This window comes from Podarcis filfolensis, assembly GCF_964270895.1.
Source record: "Podarcis filfolensis genome assembly, chromosome: 5".
Taxonomy (NCBI): domain Eukaryota; kingdom Metazoa; phylum Chordata; class Lepidosauria; order Squamata; family Lacertidae; genus Podarcis; species Podarcis filfolensis.
In genome coordinates this window covers 84,499,388-84,513,646 of record NC_139608.1, presented here as the reverse complement: position 1 = coordinate 84,513,646, position 14,259 = coordinate 84,499,388, and the positions used below count along the sequence as shown (strand labels likewise).

The 14,259-nt window shown below is 43.1% G+C and overlaps 1 protein-coding gene across 15 annotated transcripts in view; it reads left to right on the top strand.

Annotated features, from left to right (window-relative positions):
- Window positions 1-1,157: 1,157 nt before the first annotated feature.
- Window positions 1,158-14,259, top strand: part of KAT6B (lysine acetyltransferase 6B) — an 86,374-nt gene continuing 73,272 nt past the window's right edge. For 3 of the 15 annotated variants that reach the window (XM_083615440.1, XM_083615450.1, XM_083615445.1), the window contains exons 1-2: window positions 1,158-1,279; window positions 10,597-11,509. In XM_083615440.1, the coding sequence (XP_083471566.1) occupies window positions 10,892-11,509 (618 nt within the window). In that variant the 5' untranslated portion in view covers window positions 1,158-1,279; window positions 10,597-10,891. Of the gene's footprint in view, window positions 1,280-1,571; window positions 1,593-1,705; window positions 2,002-3,296; window positions 3,657-7,997; window positions 8,016-10,596; window positions 11,510-14,259 lie in introns of those variants that run through there. The other 12 variants (XM_083615451.1, XM_083615438.1, XM_083615447.1 and 9 more) reach the window with 11 other exon arrangements.

Sequence of the window (14,259 nt, the reverse complement as noted above, 5' to 3'; positions counted from 1 at the left end):
CTGGCTCCACAAACTCGATGGCAAAATCTTCCCCTGGTGGGAACAGACGCGTCAAACACCTGTTTAGGGTGAATGTCTGGAAAATGTGTCTATACATGGATAAAGGATTGCTCTACTAAGAGAAACAAAAATATCCACATTTTTATAGAGGACCTTATTTGCATCTAAGGGCTCCAGGTGCAACCCCTGGTATTTCACGTTAAAAGGGATCTAAACAGCTGCTGCTTGAGGCCCCAAGAGAACCACTGCCAGTCGGAGGATATCAGCCTTTCCTGATACCCTGTGTTTTTGGACTACAACTCCCATCAACTTCAGCCAGCACAGCATGATGGGAGTTGTAGTCCAAAACACAGATTGGCGAGTACTGGAGTGCATAGTTCCAAACTGAAGAGCCCAATAGGGCCTGACTCAGTACAGTGGTACCTCGGTTTGTGAACTTAATCCATTCTGGAAGTCCGTTCTTAAGCCGAAACCGTTCTTAAACTGAGGTGCGCTTTCTTTAATGAGGCCTCCTGCCGCCGGTGCCCTTCCACTGTTCGGATTCCGTTCTTAGACCGAGGTAAAGTTTGCAAACCGAGACGCTACTTAGGGTTTTGCGGAGTTCGTAAACCGAATTGTTTGTAAACAGGACTGTTCTTAAACCGAGGTACCACTGTAAAAGGCATTCAGATCAATGTCATCTCACTTCACCTGCTCTGCTGACTGGTTCATATTAAGTCCTAATTCCTTCAATAAGATTAATAATAGGAAACTTTAAACAGGGTGTTGATTCTCCCTCATTATGTGCTCGCTGCCTTTTATTTAATCGAGCAGTCGCAGTTCTATGCACCCTTGGAAGAAAGGATGCGATCCTACGAATGTTTACCTAGGAGGAAGCTGAACACACTGGGGATTTACTTCTGAGTAGGCTATGCTGCAAGCCTCCATAAAATCAGAGGGGCTCACTTCTGAGTAAACTGTGCATTAAGACTAGGCTGGGGGCATTTAAAACGTCGCCTCAATCAAAATAACAATTCTAGGTTCATCTAGCCACCTAACGTGTGAACCCGGCTGGCGTGGTGGTGGGGATCATGAGAAGCAAACCCTCCATCAACCCCCCCTGTTCCTAAGAAGCTCAATTTCCCACTTGCCAGTAGCAGATTAAAAAAAAAAAAAAACAGAAACGGGGAGGGACCTCGTCTGTCAGAGCCTATGTAGATTAACCTTTCAATTAGCTGTTATCAAGTCCTGTGTTTTAGAACCAGTCCTTGCGATCTGCGGCCATTTAGCATCAAGAAAGGTTTGAGGATTTTTTTTTATTAAATTTTTTTTTTTGGGGGGGGAGGCAGAGCTGCGGGAGCGGGGAGCGCATGAACAATCCTAATTCTGCGTCCCTGTGTTTGAATATGTACTGAAACCTCACTCCCCAAATCCCAATCCACGACCTGATTGTTTGCTTGCAACCTTTTTTTTTGGGGGGGGGGTTGTAAATATATTTCTATATATCTATGTTTCCGCACGTCTCTGTGATTTCCCCTCCCTTTTGGGGGGGTGGGGAGAATAAGAAGAGAGGCTTCGCAAAGGCGAGAGGAGGAGGAGGAGGGGACAAAAAGGTATTAATTTTTCCTCGTAATGTTGATGCGTGCGATTTGATGGGGCGCAAAAAAGAAAGGAGGGAAAGCTTCGATTGCAAAAAAATAAATAAATAAAAATTATGGGGGGGAAAAATCCCAAATCCGCTACATCGGGATTCCTCCCGCACTCTCTGTCTCTCTCGCCCCCCGCACCCCACCCCTTTCCCAATTTCCTTCTGGCTTCTCCGTTTATTTGGGGGAAAAAGGGGGTGGCGGAGAGGGGGAAAGGGCTCGCGAGGGTGGTTGTGCTCCTGGCTCGGAGGGAAAAGGCAGCGAGGAGCTGCCGCCGCCGCGATCGCCTTTTCTGGAGGAGCAGCGGCAGCAGAGGCAGCATTCCGCCCGAACCGCTTCTGCAGAAACATCCCCAAGCAGAGAGAAAAGGAAAAAGGTCGATTTTGCAAGCTGCAAAGGTTGGGGAGGGACGGGGGGCAGAGAGCCTGCAGCAATGAGGTTATAGAGTTGCAGGAGCGCGTATATGTGTGTGTGTGTGTGTATATATATATGGGTGTTGGATCGCGTTCGGGAGCTGCATGGCAAGGTTGCAACGTCCTGCAACAATGTCTATTTGTCCTCCCCCTGCTCCCCTTTCTGCTTTTCCGAGCTCCGCGGGAAGGGGTTTGTTGACGATCCGTGCGGGGACTTTTGCAAAGCTTTCTACCAGCCGGAGAGGCCCGTGCACGTGTTTACAGGCACTTCTGCCGGCTCCGCGCGATTGTATTGTAGTGGCCCTTTGCATTTCGAGGGCGGAGGGGGTGGGGGGGTGGACAAGTCGCGGCGGCAGCAGCAGCAGCAGCAGGCTGGGCTGGGAGAGCGGGGGGGGGGGCGGTTGCCGAAAGCAATCTGGTGTGTGCGTGCGTGTTGCATCCCCCCCCCACCGTGTGTCTTTCTAGGCAGCGATTGTTTTCTGCAGAAAATGGGCGGGTTCGGGGGAGTCCCGGGTGCATTGCAATATAGCTGGGAGGTTTGCGTGTGCATGCATGCATGCATGTATATCGGTGGCGGTGGACTTGCATATGGTCGTGTAGCTGGGAATCAATTGTCCGCTACGCCGCGGTCGTGCGAAGGGTTGCTGCTGCTGCCGGTGCCAGGCACCTTAAGGGGAGGCGGGTTTCCGAATCGCGATGAGGACATGTTTGTTTTTTAAGTCTCGCCCGACCGGGTGGATGGCAAAAGGCTCCGGCGGCACGTGGCGTGAAACTCAAAGACTTAAGCGGGCGCTTATTAGTGTGTGTCGCGCGCCCGTCCGCTCCAGGCACGCTTAAGCGTTCTTCTCGCCCTCCCTTCCCGCGATAGGGCGCCTCTGCCGCTTTAAACTTCAGCGGGGGGTGTGTGTGGAGGAGAAGTGGCTTGATGGACAGCCGCCGCGGCCTATAAGAAGCCTATCTGTGCCGTCTCGTTTCCTCTTCCACCTTCCTATTCGTAACCCTTCTCCAATGAGAACCGAGGACAAGGCGGCGCTCCGCGTTCCGAGGAGCCTTTGCCACAGAAGTGCGTTCCCACCCTCTCCCTTAAGAGGCGTGATTGACGTCTCGCGCCCTCCAATCGCTGCGGACGCGTCGGAGAAAGATGTGAGGGGGGGGAGTAAGGCGGAGATGATGGACAGGCCTGCGTCGCCAATGAAGGGGGCTGCTTACCCCTGGTGAGGCGGGGCTTTACCCCAGCCTTCTGGAGGAGGCGGGGGACGGCAAGGTAGGGATGCGAAGCGTTGATTGCGAGACAAAATGGCGGCGGCTTGAAAAGGCGAGAGCGGCGGCGCGGAGGGAAGCTCGCTGTCGAGGGCGCCGGCAGCAGGGGGCGCAGCTGCGGCAGCTCCCGGCCGTGGCTCCTCCCTCGTGGGCCGCTTCCCAAGCCGCGGGGGTGGGTCGCGAGGGCCGCCCGCCGCCGGTGAGGTGAGTGGCGGGAGTGAGGCGGCCGGCCTTCGCCCCGCGGGGCTGAGGGGAGGATCCGCCGGGGCGCCTGAGGGAGAGAAGGCGGGCGGGGGACCCAAAGGAGGAAACAAGCAGGGGAGGCGTCTGAAAGTTAACTAATTGGGCTGCCTATGAAGTGAATGTCAACCACCTTATTATTGTTGTTGTTATTATTTATTTTAATTAATTAAAGTGCGTTTTTCTTCGGCTTGCCAGCCATACTTTGCCTTGACTCGTGTGGGTTGTTTTTTGTTTTTGCGGTGATATTGGACTCAGTATGGAATTGCTTACCTTGTGCTTCCCCCTCCCTTTTTTTAATAAATAAGAGTTTAATTGAACAAGGACATCAAATGGGAAAGGTATATATCATTGTAAGAGTCTGAAGTTAACTAATTGGGCTGAATATAAAGTAAATATCAAACATATTATTATTATTATCACCATCACCATTATTATTATTAAAATGCGTTTTTCTTCAGCTCACTAGACGTACTTTGTCTTGATTCGTGTGGGGTTTTTGTGGTAATATTGGACTCAGTCCTTGTGCTCCCCCCTTTCTTTTTTTAAAAAAAGAAGAGTTTAATTGAACAAGGATGTCAAAAGGGAAAGGTACACAGTATATCATTATTAGAGTTGACAATCCCAATTCTGTATATACTGTATTTGCTCTATTTATTTTTTATTTTTTTAAAAAAGTATTTATACTTTTCAGATTTATACATTTCACTAATTTTACAATCATTTTTACATTTCCAAACTTGACTTCCTCCCCCCTCTTTCTGCGGTTCCTTAAATATATTTTAAATGTCTTCTGCATATACAAATTAACGTATTTACCATATTTACCCTAATGCTCACCTTTTTGGGCCAAATGATGGTCGATTTGGTTACATGTTCGCTGGCATAGATGCCCTTTTTTGGAGGGATGTTTCAAGATTCCGAAAACGGAGGTACGCATTAGGTTCGATGGGGCATTAGGTTTGAGTAAATACGGCATATTATCTATTTAACCCGCCGTAGTTGTGTAAATGCGCTCCAAATATTGTTGTACTTGGCCTTTGTTTGTTGTTTACGTTGACTGATGTACTCTGCATTTTGCTATTTTGCGTTTTTCACTTGTGTAGGATTGTGAGGTGCTGGACGTTTCGTTCGCAAGTCACTTTGGCCACACTTTGGCGTGGAAAGTGGTATATGAGTGAAGTCAGTTTGTCAGTCGGTAGCCCCGTAAATGGCGCTTGGAGGAGGAGGGCAGGAATTGGGAGGTGGAGAAGGAGGGCTCTGGCGGTTTTAATTTTAGAAAAATGAAAGCTGAAAGTTCAGCAAGAGGGCTTGAAGCATCCCTAAGGAGACTTGTCTGAGATTACATGGCAAGCCCTGCTCTCTTCCCTCATTGGCTCCCATCAAAACATAGCAGGTGTATGGTCATTATTATTCATAACTTAATTTAGAACCTACGATGATTGCAATGATGTAACAAAAATATGCCATTTGTGTGTGTGTGTGTGTGTGTGTGTGTGTGTGTGTGTCTATTTTTCTAAACATGACTGTAAATATCAATATTGTAAACATTATCCAAAAATTAGAAAATGCTGATTTACCACATACAAAAAACTCCTCAATATTTATATTGTAAATAAATGGAATACTCTAATTGAATTCATGGAGATTATTTATTTATTTTTAAAAATCTGTATTGTTTGGTATAATCCAATATTTATAATTCTGTAACTTTATACAGTACTCCTGCCCTCCATTTTTGTTGTTTGTTTACCAGCCATTCTTTCACTGTTGGCGGTGACCTGTTTTTCCATTTTTGCAAAACCAGAAGAGTCACAGCTATTAAATTCTTTATTAAGTCCTAGTGCTTGACCTGTTTATACAGACAGATCCCTAATGATATTATGACTATGAGATGTCATGACTGCTATAACCCCCCCCCCAAAAAAATATTTTAATTGATTGGCAACTCCACCCAAATGCTTCACATCTGCCTTTGAGGCTTCATGCCTCCAAGCACTCTCCACTGCATGTATTTGGTCTGTGGAGTCATGTACCATTGATAGAATAATTTATAATGGTTTTCTCTTATGTGTACACATAGAGATAATTTTGGTTCTTGATATAATTTCCCCCTCAGCTCTCGTTCAGAGATTTTTCTACCAATTATTTTATCAACTCCCCCCCCCCCGCCAGAAAACCTGTGCCAAGTTGTGAATTCACAGGTTATCCAATAAGACATAGATCATGGATTAAAAACCTATTCAAGGCTTTCTTTTTATGATACCCTTGCAAGTTCTTACTACATTTGCCATGTTATTCCTTCTTTTATTTTCATCTATATTGTTTCTTTATTGAAACATTACGCCATTGGACCCATTTGAGGAATTTCATTAAGTGTTTTGCAGTGTCAGTTACTTAAAGTTTCCGTATATATTATTATATATAGTTGCTTATCCAATTAAACACTGGGTTTTAAAATCATTAAAAATGAAGGTTGAAAGTAAAGATAACTTGGGTGTTAACACTGTTACTAAACCATTGGGTGTTGGTGTTAACATAAAAAATTGAGCATTCATCCTGATCTGTTTGCAGAAAGTTTGTGGAGAGGTTAGACAATGTTGTCTATTTATCGAGCATGATTTATTTATGGGGAAGGTAGATGGCATGCCAAGCAGTTGTTATCCCACACTTTTCACTGGATTTATCTTGTCACTTTCCTTATTGCTAAAAGTCCTTTGAGTGGGGAAGCATGCTTGTAGCACGAGAGTATCAGATCAGCATTAATTGTGCAACTTGAAGTAGTTGGTGTCTTACTGATTCTCACCCAAAAATAGTTGGAGTTTGGAAGTGCCTTGTGATAGGATACAGTGGTGCCTCGCAAGACGAAATTAATTCGTTCCGCGAATTTTTTCGTCTAGCGAATTTTTCGTCTTGCAAAGCACGAAATCCCATAGGAATGCATTGAAAATCAATTAATGCGTTCCTATGGTCAAAAAAAGTCCAAACAAAGCCAAATTTGGTACAACAAGAGTTTATTAAGTGCTCTTTAAAGTCACACATACTGTAAAGAGCATTTCAAAATTCAAACCCAGAATTTTTTTTAAAAAACAGCAGAGTGGCCCAGTGGTCACAGAAAATCATAAAAATGCAGGAAAAAAACACAAGCTTCCAGATTCTTGCAAACCCCTCCCCAACTGTTCCCCCAGCCACCCAGCACACAGAAATTCAAATCCATAATTTTTTTAAAAAAACAGCAGAGTGGCCCAATGGTCACAGAAAATCATAAAAATGCAGGAAAAAAACACACAAGCTTCCAGATTCTTGCAAACCCCTCCCCAACACCAAGTCCTTGAATTCGAAACACCCCAACCCAAAATCCAAAACCCCCCAAAAAGTTTTAAAAGTTTAACTTATCAAATGGCTGCAAAAGAAGTTTTGGAAAAGCTTCAAAAATCACCAAAGTCTTTAAAAACCTCAAAAAAGGCTACTATGTACACTGCGTTCTATGAGTTGCTCCTCGAAGTCAAGTCGCAACTGTATTAACGGTGTTAAGAAAAAGGAAACAAACTTGCAAGACGTTTTCGTCTTGCGAAGCAAGCCCATAGGGAAATTCGTCTTGCGAAGCAGCTCAAAAAACGGAAAACCCTTTCGTCTAGCGAGTTTTCCGTCTTGCGGGGCACCACTGTATATGTATAATAGGTTCTGGGGTGGTTTTTGTTAGGATTGCGGCACAGGAGAGGGAAGAGTTTAACCCTTTCCTTCTCCAGCCTCAGTTCTGACAAAGATTTTCCTGTCAGTCCTAGAAAAAAAAGCTTCCATTGGCAGGATGGGAGCTTTTCCCTGTAAAGCTAATAACAGTGTGTGTGTGAGTGTGAGAGAGAATTCCTGCAGAGCAAATCTTTCCTTGGTTGGAACATGTGAAGTGGCATGGGAATTCTGTTTTAGCTCACCCACACGTGAAATGAATCACCTGATGCTTCAGCCATGACACCATTTCACAGGCTACTTATGTGAAAGGGTACTGTGTGATTAAAGGGGTGTATAGGCTCCCCTGAACCTGCCTGCTAATGCACGAATGAATGCCTGTCGGTTTCCCTGCCTCAGGTATCCATGCTAATGCTTTGGTGGCAGCAGTAGGACCCAGAGAATTGCAAGTGTTGTCAAGGGGTGGGGGCATGGGGGCCCCGCAGCCTCCTTAAAAATCATTTGATGCCCCTTCATGTAAGTAAAGAATAAAGGCAGCTACAGTTTCTAACCAGCTGATCACTCTTCTCGTTATAGAGGTCTCCAACATACAGTAGAGGTTTTCCCAATATTCTCACTGTGTCCTGTGAGCGTTGCACATGGAAGCATGATATCCTCCCTATGTTCCACTTTCAGGAGGAAAGGATTTTTGAGAATTGGAGTCCATGCACATCAAAACTCCCTCTCTGGTTGACTGATGTGTGTTCCTATTTGCTCTCCTGCTGTGTGTTTACACACCTCCCAGCCAGAGGTACTAAACTGAACCTTGATGTGAACTAACTCCATTGAAAAGCCTTGTCTTTGAGTTGCTTGGATGGGAGTCTTTGTAGTGGTTCATTCATATATGAAAGCCACCACTCAATTTTGCAGCTGTTTACTATCACCTTTAACCACTTCAATTTTGATTTTCAAAAGTTAGAAAAGATGAGTCCCATGAGCGACTGGTGTGTAACTGAAGGCAGCCCTGTTTAGGGAAGCTTTTCATGATTAATAGACTATTGTATTTTAATATTTTGTTGGAAGCTGCCCAGAGTGGCTGGGGAAACCCAGCCAGATGGGCGGGGTATAAATAATAAATTATTATTATTATTATAACTAATTAGCCTTAGAAAATTATTTTTATATGTTTTTCGAGTGTGAGTTTATGAATTGCAAAATAAAAGCTATGTAGAATGACCTACTCTACACCTTCCTGCCATCAACTGCTGTACCTATAATGTGTGACTTAACCTGGATTTAATCTGTAGATGCTTTTACTTCTGAAAAGTCTCCCTGATGTTGAGAGTGAGAATTCTTACTGCCTTATAATAATTTGTAACAAGCATGCTTGCTTATTGTCAGGTTCTTACAAAAGGGAGCAATTGCAGTGGTGCCAATGGAGAACAACATGGTGCTATTCATCCAGCCCCCTCCAAAAAACCCCACACTGCTTAAGTAGATCTCATATCATGTGGTCCAATGACCCCAATGTGCAATGATGATGGATCAACACAAATTTATTGACTTCATAGAGTCCATCACTGTGTGTTGTAACCTGAATCAGTACTCTGACTGCACTGCAAAGACCCTGCTATATGTATTGAGGAATTTATTGGCAACAGTGACACTGTTTATGTGAAAGTAGTGCAGTAATATAAACTTACAAATGACTTTACAGCTATGGTTGCCTTCAGTGGATGGATAACTTTTTTATCTCTCTTGCCCCAGCTGTAATACTATCAGACTTGCTGTTTTTGATTAGCAGTTTACTCTTAAGTACACTTATTATGGAGTAAGTCTGATTGAACTCAATATAACTTACTTCTGAGTAATTGTGTTTAGATTGCACTGCGGGAGTTATGGAGGGCATTTTTTTTTATTGCTCAGACTTCTCACAGAGTTTAAATTGCCTCAAAACTGAAACTTATTTATAAAATTGATTCTCTAATTGACTAGAGCAGCAAGGTTCTATAATTAAAACTGAACTTGTCTTGGGTAGAATTTGCATATTCTGTTAGCTGTATTGCAGAGGAAGGTGAAATGTCTATCCTTGCTGAATTCAGAGATCTAGTTACCAGCAGAGTTCTTGGCTTCTTTCCATAGTTCCTAGTCCATTTGGTTGAGGATTTCAAGTGTGGGTACATGTAGACCGGCATGTGTCCCGTTGTGCCAGAAGTGGTTTAGTCATGGTGGCCACATGACCCGGAAAGCTGTTTGCAGACAAACGGCGGCTCCCTCGGCCTGAAGTGAGATGAGCACTGCACCCCATGGTCGCCTTTGACTTAACTGTCCAGGGGTCCTTTACCTTACCTTTACCTTAGACTGACAGCATTGTGGACCGTAGCTGAGGTTTTCTACATATGTTTAGGATAACTCAGGGGTTCATTGAAAGGTTTCGCAATTAGAAGTTCAGTAATGGCGGACAAGATTCCCTGAAAGTGCTTGTTTAACAACCACTATTTTGTCAATAGGTCTGTATAGTGAAGAGTTGGGAACAATTGCCAGGTCTCCTGGGCCTTTCTGTGCCCCGCGTAAATTGAGTATGAAATCTTAGAACATTCCCCAGACTCCTCAGCAAGACTCGGGGGTTACTCCAAAGGTAAATTGATGTGGAAAAGGTTCTCAGAAGGTATAAATCTTGAAAATTGCCATGCTAGGTTGATGGGCATGAATAGATTTCAACCTGGAGAATGGAAGAGAAGTTGACATTCAGCATCATTAGTGTTGATGTTGAAAATGTTATTGTAGAAATTATGGTCCATGTTCTGATGAGATAAGGAAGAGTGCTTTGCCGTAATGCCTTGTTGTTTACAAGCTGGATCAGAGTGGTAGGCTTTGCCTCTGGAGTTTTTGTAGAATCCAAGATCAGTGTTGGTGCCTGCAATGTGAGTCAGTATGCATAAGTATGCAGCCTAGGATTTACAAATTGCATGAAGGCTGCAAATCTAACGGGACCTGAGAGTAAGTGTGTATAAAACCTAGTGGGATTTCCTTTTGAGAAAACATGATTCTGACTGGTTTCTTGGGAAAGTAGATACTCTTTGCAGACAAGTACACACTATTTTAGCTAGGCAAGTTAGAAGATCTATCTTCTAATGGATTTTCAACTGCTTCTTGATACCAGGTCTGGAGTGTAAATTTAAGGGAGGAATGCGTAGCATGCCTGGGTAGCATGCCTGTTCCCGTGCAGCATGCCTTCACAAATTTTAGTTAGTAGCTTCAACGTCTTGGCTATGCATGACCTGTAGAGGTGGAATTTTAAAAATAAAATTGTATACATCTGCATTCTTGCTGAGCGTTGGACTTTTGTTTTAAAGAGACTAACTACATGCATCTTTTTAAAATCACTTTAGGCTTTTGTGGAGACTCGGAGATACTTGAATTGCCAAGAAAGAAAAGTCCATCAAATTGCAGAGATGTACTCCATCTGGTATAGCAGAACAATTCCAACTTTTCATGTTGGTTAAGGATTTTAAAGAAACATTTGCATCATCTCTTTTTTATGATATCCTAAGGATGGATTCCTGAGTTGGTGTTACAGTGCATGAAGAGGTCTTCCTGTGTTGAATACTTATTGGAATGCTCACTAATAGGATTAGAGAGGAACTCTATGGGTAACACTTGCTCTCGAGAAATTACTGGTCAACCATGGTAAAACTTGCCAACCCACTTTACACAGAGTGGATTCTTGAAGCTATACAAAAAGTTAAAAGGCAAAAACAGAGACCATCTGAAGAGAGAATTTGTCATGCTGTGTGCGCATCCCATGGATTAGATAAGAAGACTGTTTCAGAACAGCTGGAGCTAAGTGTCCAAGATGGTTCTATTCTCAAAGTTACCAACAAAGGCCTTGCTTCCTACAAGGACCCAGATAATCCTGGGCGTTTCTCATCTGTTAAACTGGGTGAGCTTTCTAAGCCTGCTAAAGGATCTAGGGGAGCTTGTAATGAGCTTCGGAATGTGGATTGGAATAAACTTCTGCGCAGAGGAATTGAAGGGCTCCAGGAACCAAATGGCTCATCACTCAGAAACATAGAAAAATACCTGAGAAGTCAACATGATCTTGCAGGTATTTTCAACAACCCTGTGTTTCAACGGAGATTACGATTGGGGGCCAAACGCGCTGTAAATAATGGGAGATTATTGAAAGAAGGACCTCAGTATAGGGTGAACTATGGTAGCCTGGAAGGCAAAGGAACATCTAAGTACAGTTCTTTTCCAATGTCTCTCCCACCTGTCAGTCTTTTGCCTCATGAAAAAGACCAGGTAAGTGTGAAAAGATTATATCAATGCAGGCATGTTCATTTGGGGGGTTTCACAGGAAACATTATTATTATGTGTTGCTTATATTTGAGGAAGTTTCACTTTTCTATTATTAGTAAGCTTTATTGCCTCATTTAGAGAGGTTTTCCTTAATGTTTTAAGATTTTTTAAATTATTTTTAGGTGGGCAGTAGTTCTATTTGAGAAAATAAGTGTCTTGGAGAGCTATTGGGCTCTGCTGCTCTTCAAGATTTGTGCCAATTGAAGCAAATGTATAAAGTTTGGAAATCTGAAGAACCATAGTCTTCTACATGTGTAATCACCCCACCTCATTAAAAATGTGTAGCTTTGTAGATAAACTATGGGCTCTTCAGTGATTGAAATTTAATTCTTAATTGTGCAGAAATTGCTGCTACTTATGTGATGTCATTGCTACTTGCACTGCGGGATGTGGTGTGATGGGCAAGGATTTTGGAATTTGTGTGTGTATCTTAAGTGTAAGAGGAAATAACCCTTTTTAGCTTTTGACACCTTGAAGATTCTTCCTATATTCTCATTTTCTGTCTGTTCTAGAGCATCCATTTCTGTTTGTTATGTTACACTTCATTCCAGCTGAGGAATCTAATGGAATACTGAATCCTTTAATGCTGATGGTTTCTCTCTGTGATATTTGACTGGACTTAACCGTCCAGGGGTCCTTTACCTTTTACCTATCTACCTGCTTCACACCTGATGTCATATATGCTTAGGTGTAGGGCCTGTGGGCATGACTTAGCCAAAGCAGCCTTACAAGCACATGCAGAGGCCTGGCAGGCATGGTTAGGTTAGGGCAGGCCCTAATTGGGTTCCCTTCCCCTTGCTGTAGTGGAAGCAAAGGAACCTTAGAATTATTTCATCTTTTGGCATTGGAAGGGGAAACATGCACAGTTCTTATGCCTATATGTTTTCCTGTCTGCTGGGAATCGAAACTCCAGAATGGCAATGTCTGGGTTGGAGCTGTGGCAGAAGGGTTAAGATACCTCCCTACCAGGAGTTGACAGTTGTTGCTGGCCTAATCATATATAACATCAGGTGTGGGGCAGGTGACTGGTTAAGGAACAATTGGGACCTTAGGGTGAACTTGTGATGGTTCCTTTGCAAGCAGGACTTACTGTCAGTGTCAATTAGCTAATGTAATAATGACATCAGGCGATCAACAGGTGCCATCAGCCAAGTGGGGGGGAAGGGTTAAGGATCTGGCCGGCCGGATCCAGTTCCCCACCCCTTCCCTAGGATTACCTCTGCCTCACTAGTTGATTGTGCTCTACGAGTTTGGCAGGGATCCTTGGTGGACCATAGACAGGAACCAAAGAATAGCATAACTAGTTTATACCCAGGCAGGCTTTGAACTTATTGACCAAAAGCTCCCTCTACCAGAAATGGTACCTTGAAGTTCCCTTTGCTTTACAAAACAATCTATGATAAGGTGGAATGTGGTATGAGCTTAAATCCAAGCCCATCTTTTATAAAGCCAAGTTAGAAAAGCTATTATAAAAACAAATTTCACTGTTTAATATTGAAGCCCAATATGGTAAAAACATGATCATTTCACACACTTTCTATGTATTGTTATATTTGGCAAGGAAACACATTTTTACTGAAAATCCACAATATGTGTCTTGTAGTACTACGAGGCTTCTTACTTTAACTGTTAAGTTTCATTCTTGCCAGTTCATTTAATACAAGAGTGGATAAATGGAGGACCACTTGCAATTTTGGTTGGACCGTGTGATTCCTGCTGGTTGCTGGGATTTTTGCAAAGAATGTTGGATTCCGGAGTTTTAAAAATACAAATTTACATATAGTGTATTTTAGTGGTAGTCTGTGTATTGTAGTTTTGCACTTCCATTAGTTCACTTTCCCCCCATGTTTGTGTGTGTGTGTGTATACACACATCTGTCAGTTTCTTTTCTTTTTTAACAAAGCAATATTATGCTCAGGGTGTCCACATGTAAATATTGTTCAGAGAGGGTACAGTTCAAAATCCTACAGAGGAAGTGGCTGCAACAATAATGGGAAGTGCTATGTTCCCTTGAGCAGTTATGATGACACTGACTCCCATGTCAGAATGTAAAATATATGTGGACATTCTTGAAGTCCCAAGGAAGAAATGAAATATCCCATACCTACTTTCTTTTCACACCTTAGCTATACTGCTTGAAGAGCATGTAGAATTTAGCTAGCAGATGAAATAGTGTGGTTTGGCATATTTATACAGCTTGCACTTACATGTTATACACACGTGTTATGCAGGAACGTGGCTTAAAGCCAACTTTTGCAGCTGCCAAAGCACAGCATATAATTTTATATATTAATGGATGGTATGGACTTAAGTGAATATCGCTTTGCACACATTCCAATTTTATTGTGTAATTTTTCCATGTTAACTCAAAAGCCCTTCATAAAGCCATGAACCTTTTTTACCTTACAGTAAATGATCATTCTTCTTTCCAGATTTCATAGAATTACAGAATTGTAGAATTGGAAGGGATCCAAGGGTCATCTAGTCCAACTGCCTGCGGTAGGGATCCTGCCAATGTAGGAATCCCAGCTAGATCATACATGACAGATGGCCATCTAACTCCTTGCTTTAAAACCATCAAGGGAGGAAAGCCCACTACCTCTTGTGTAAGTCTGTTCCGCTGTTGAACAGCTCTTACTCTCAGAAAATTCTAACTGATGTTTGGTCGGAATCTCCTTTCTTGTAGCTTCATT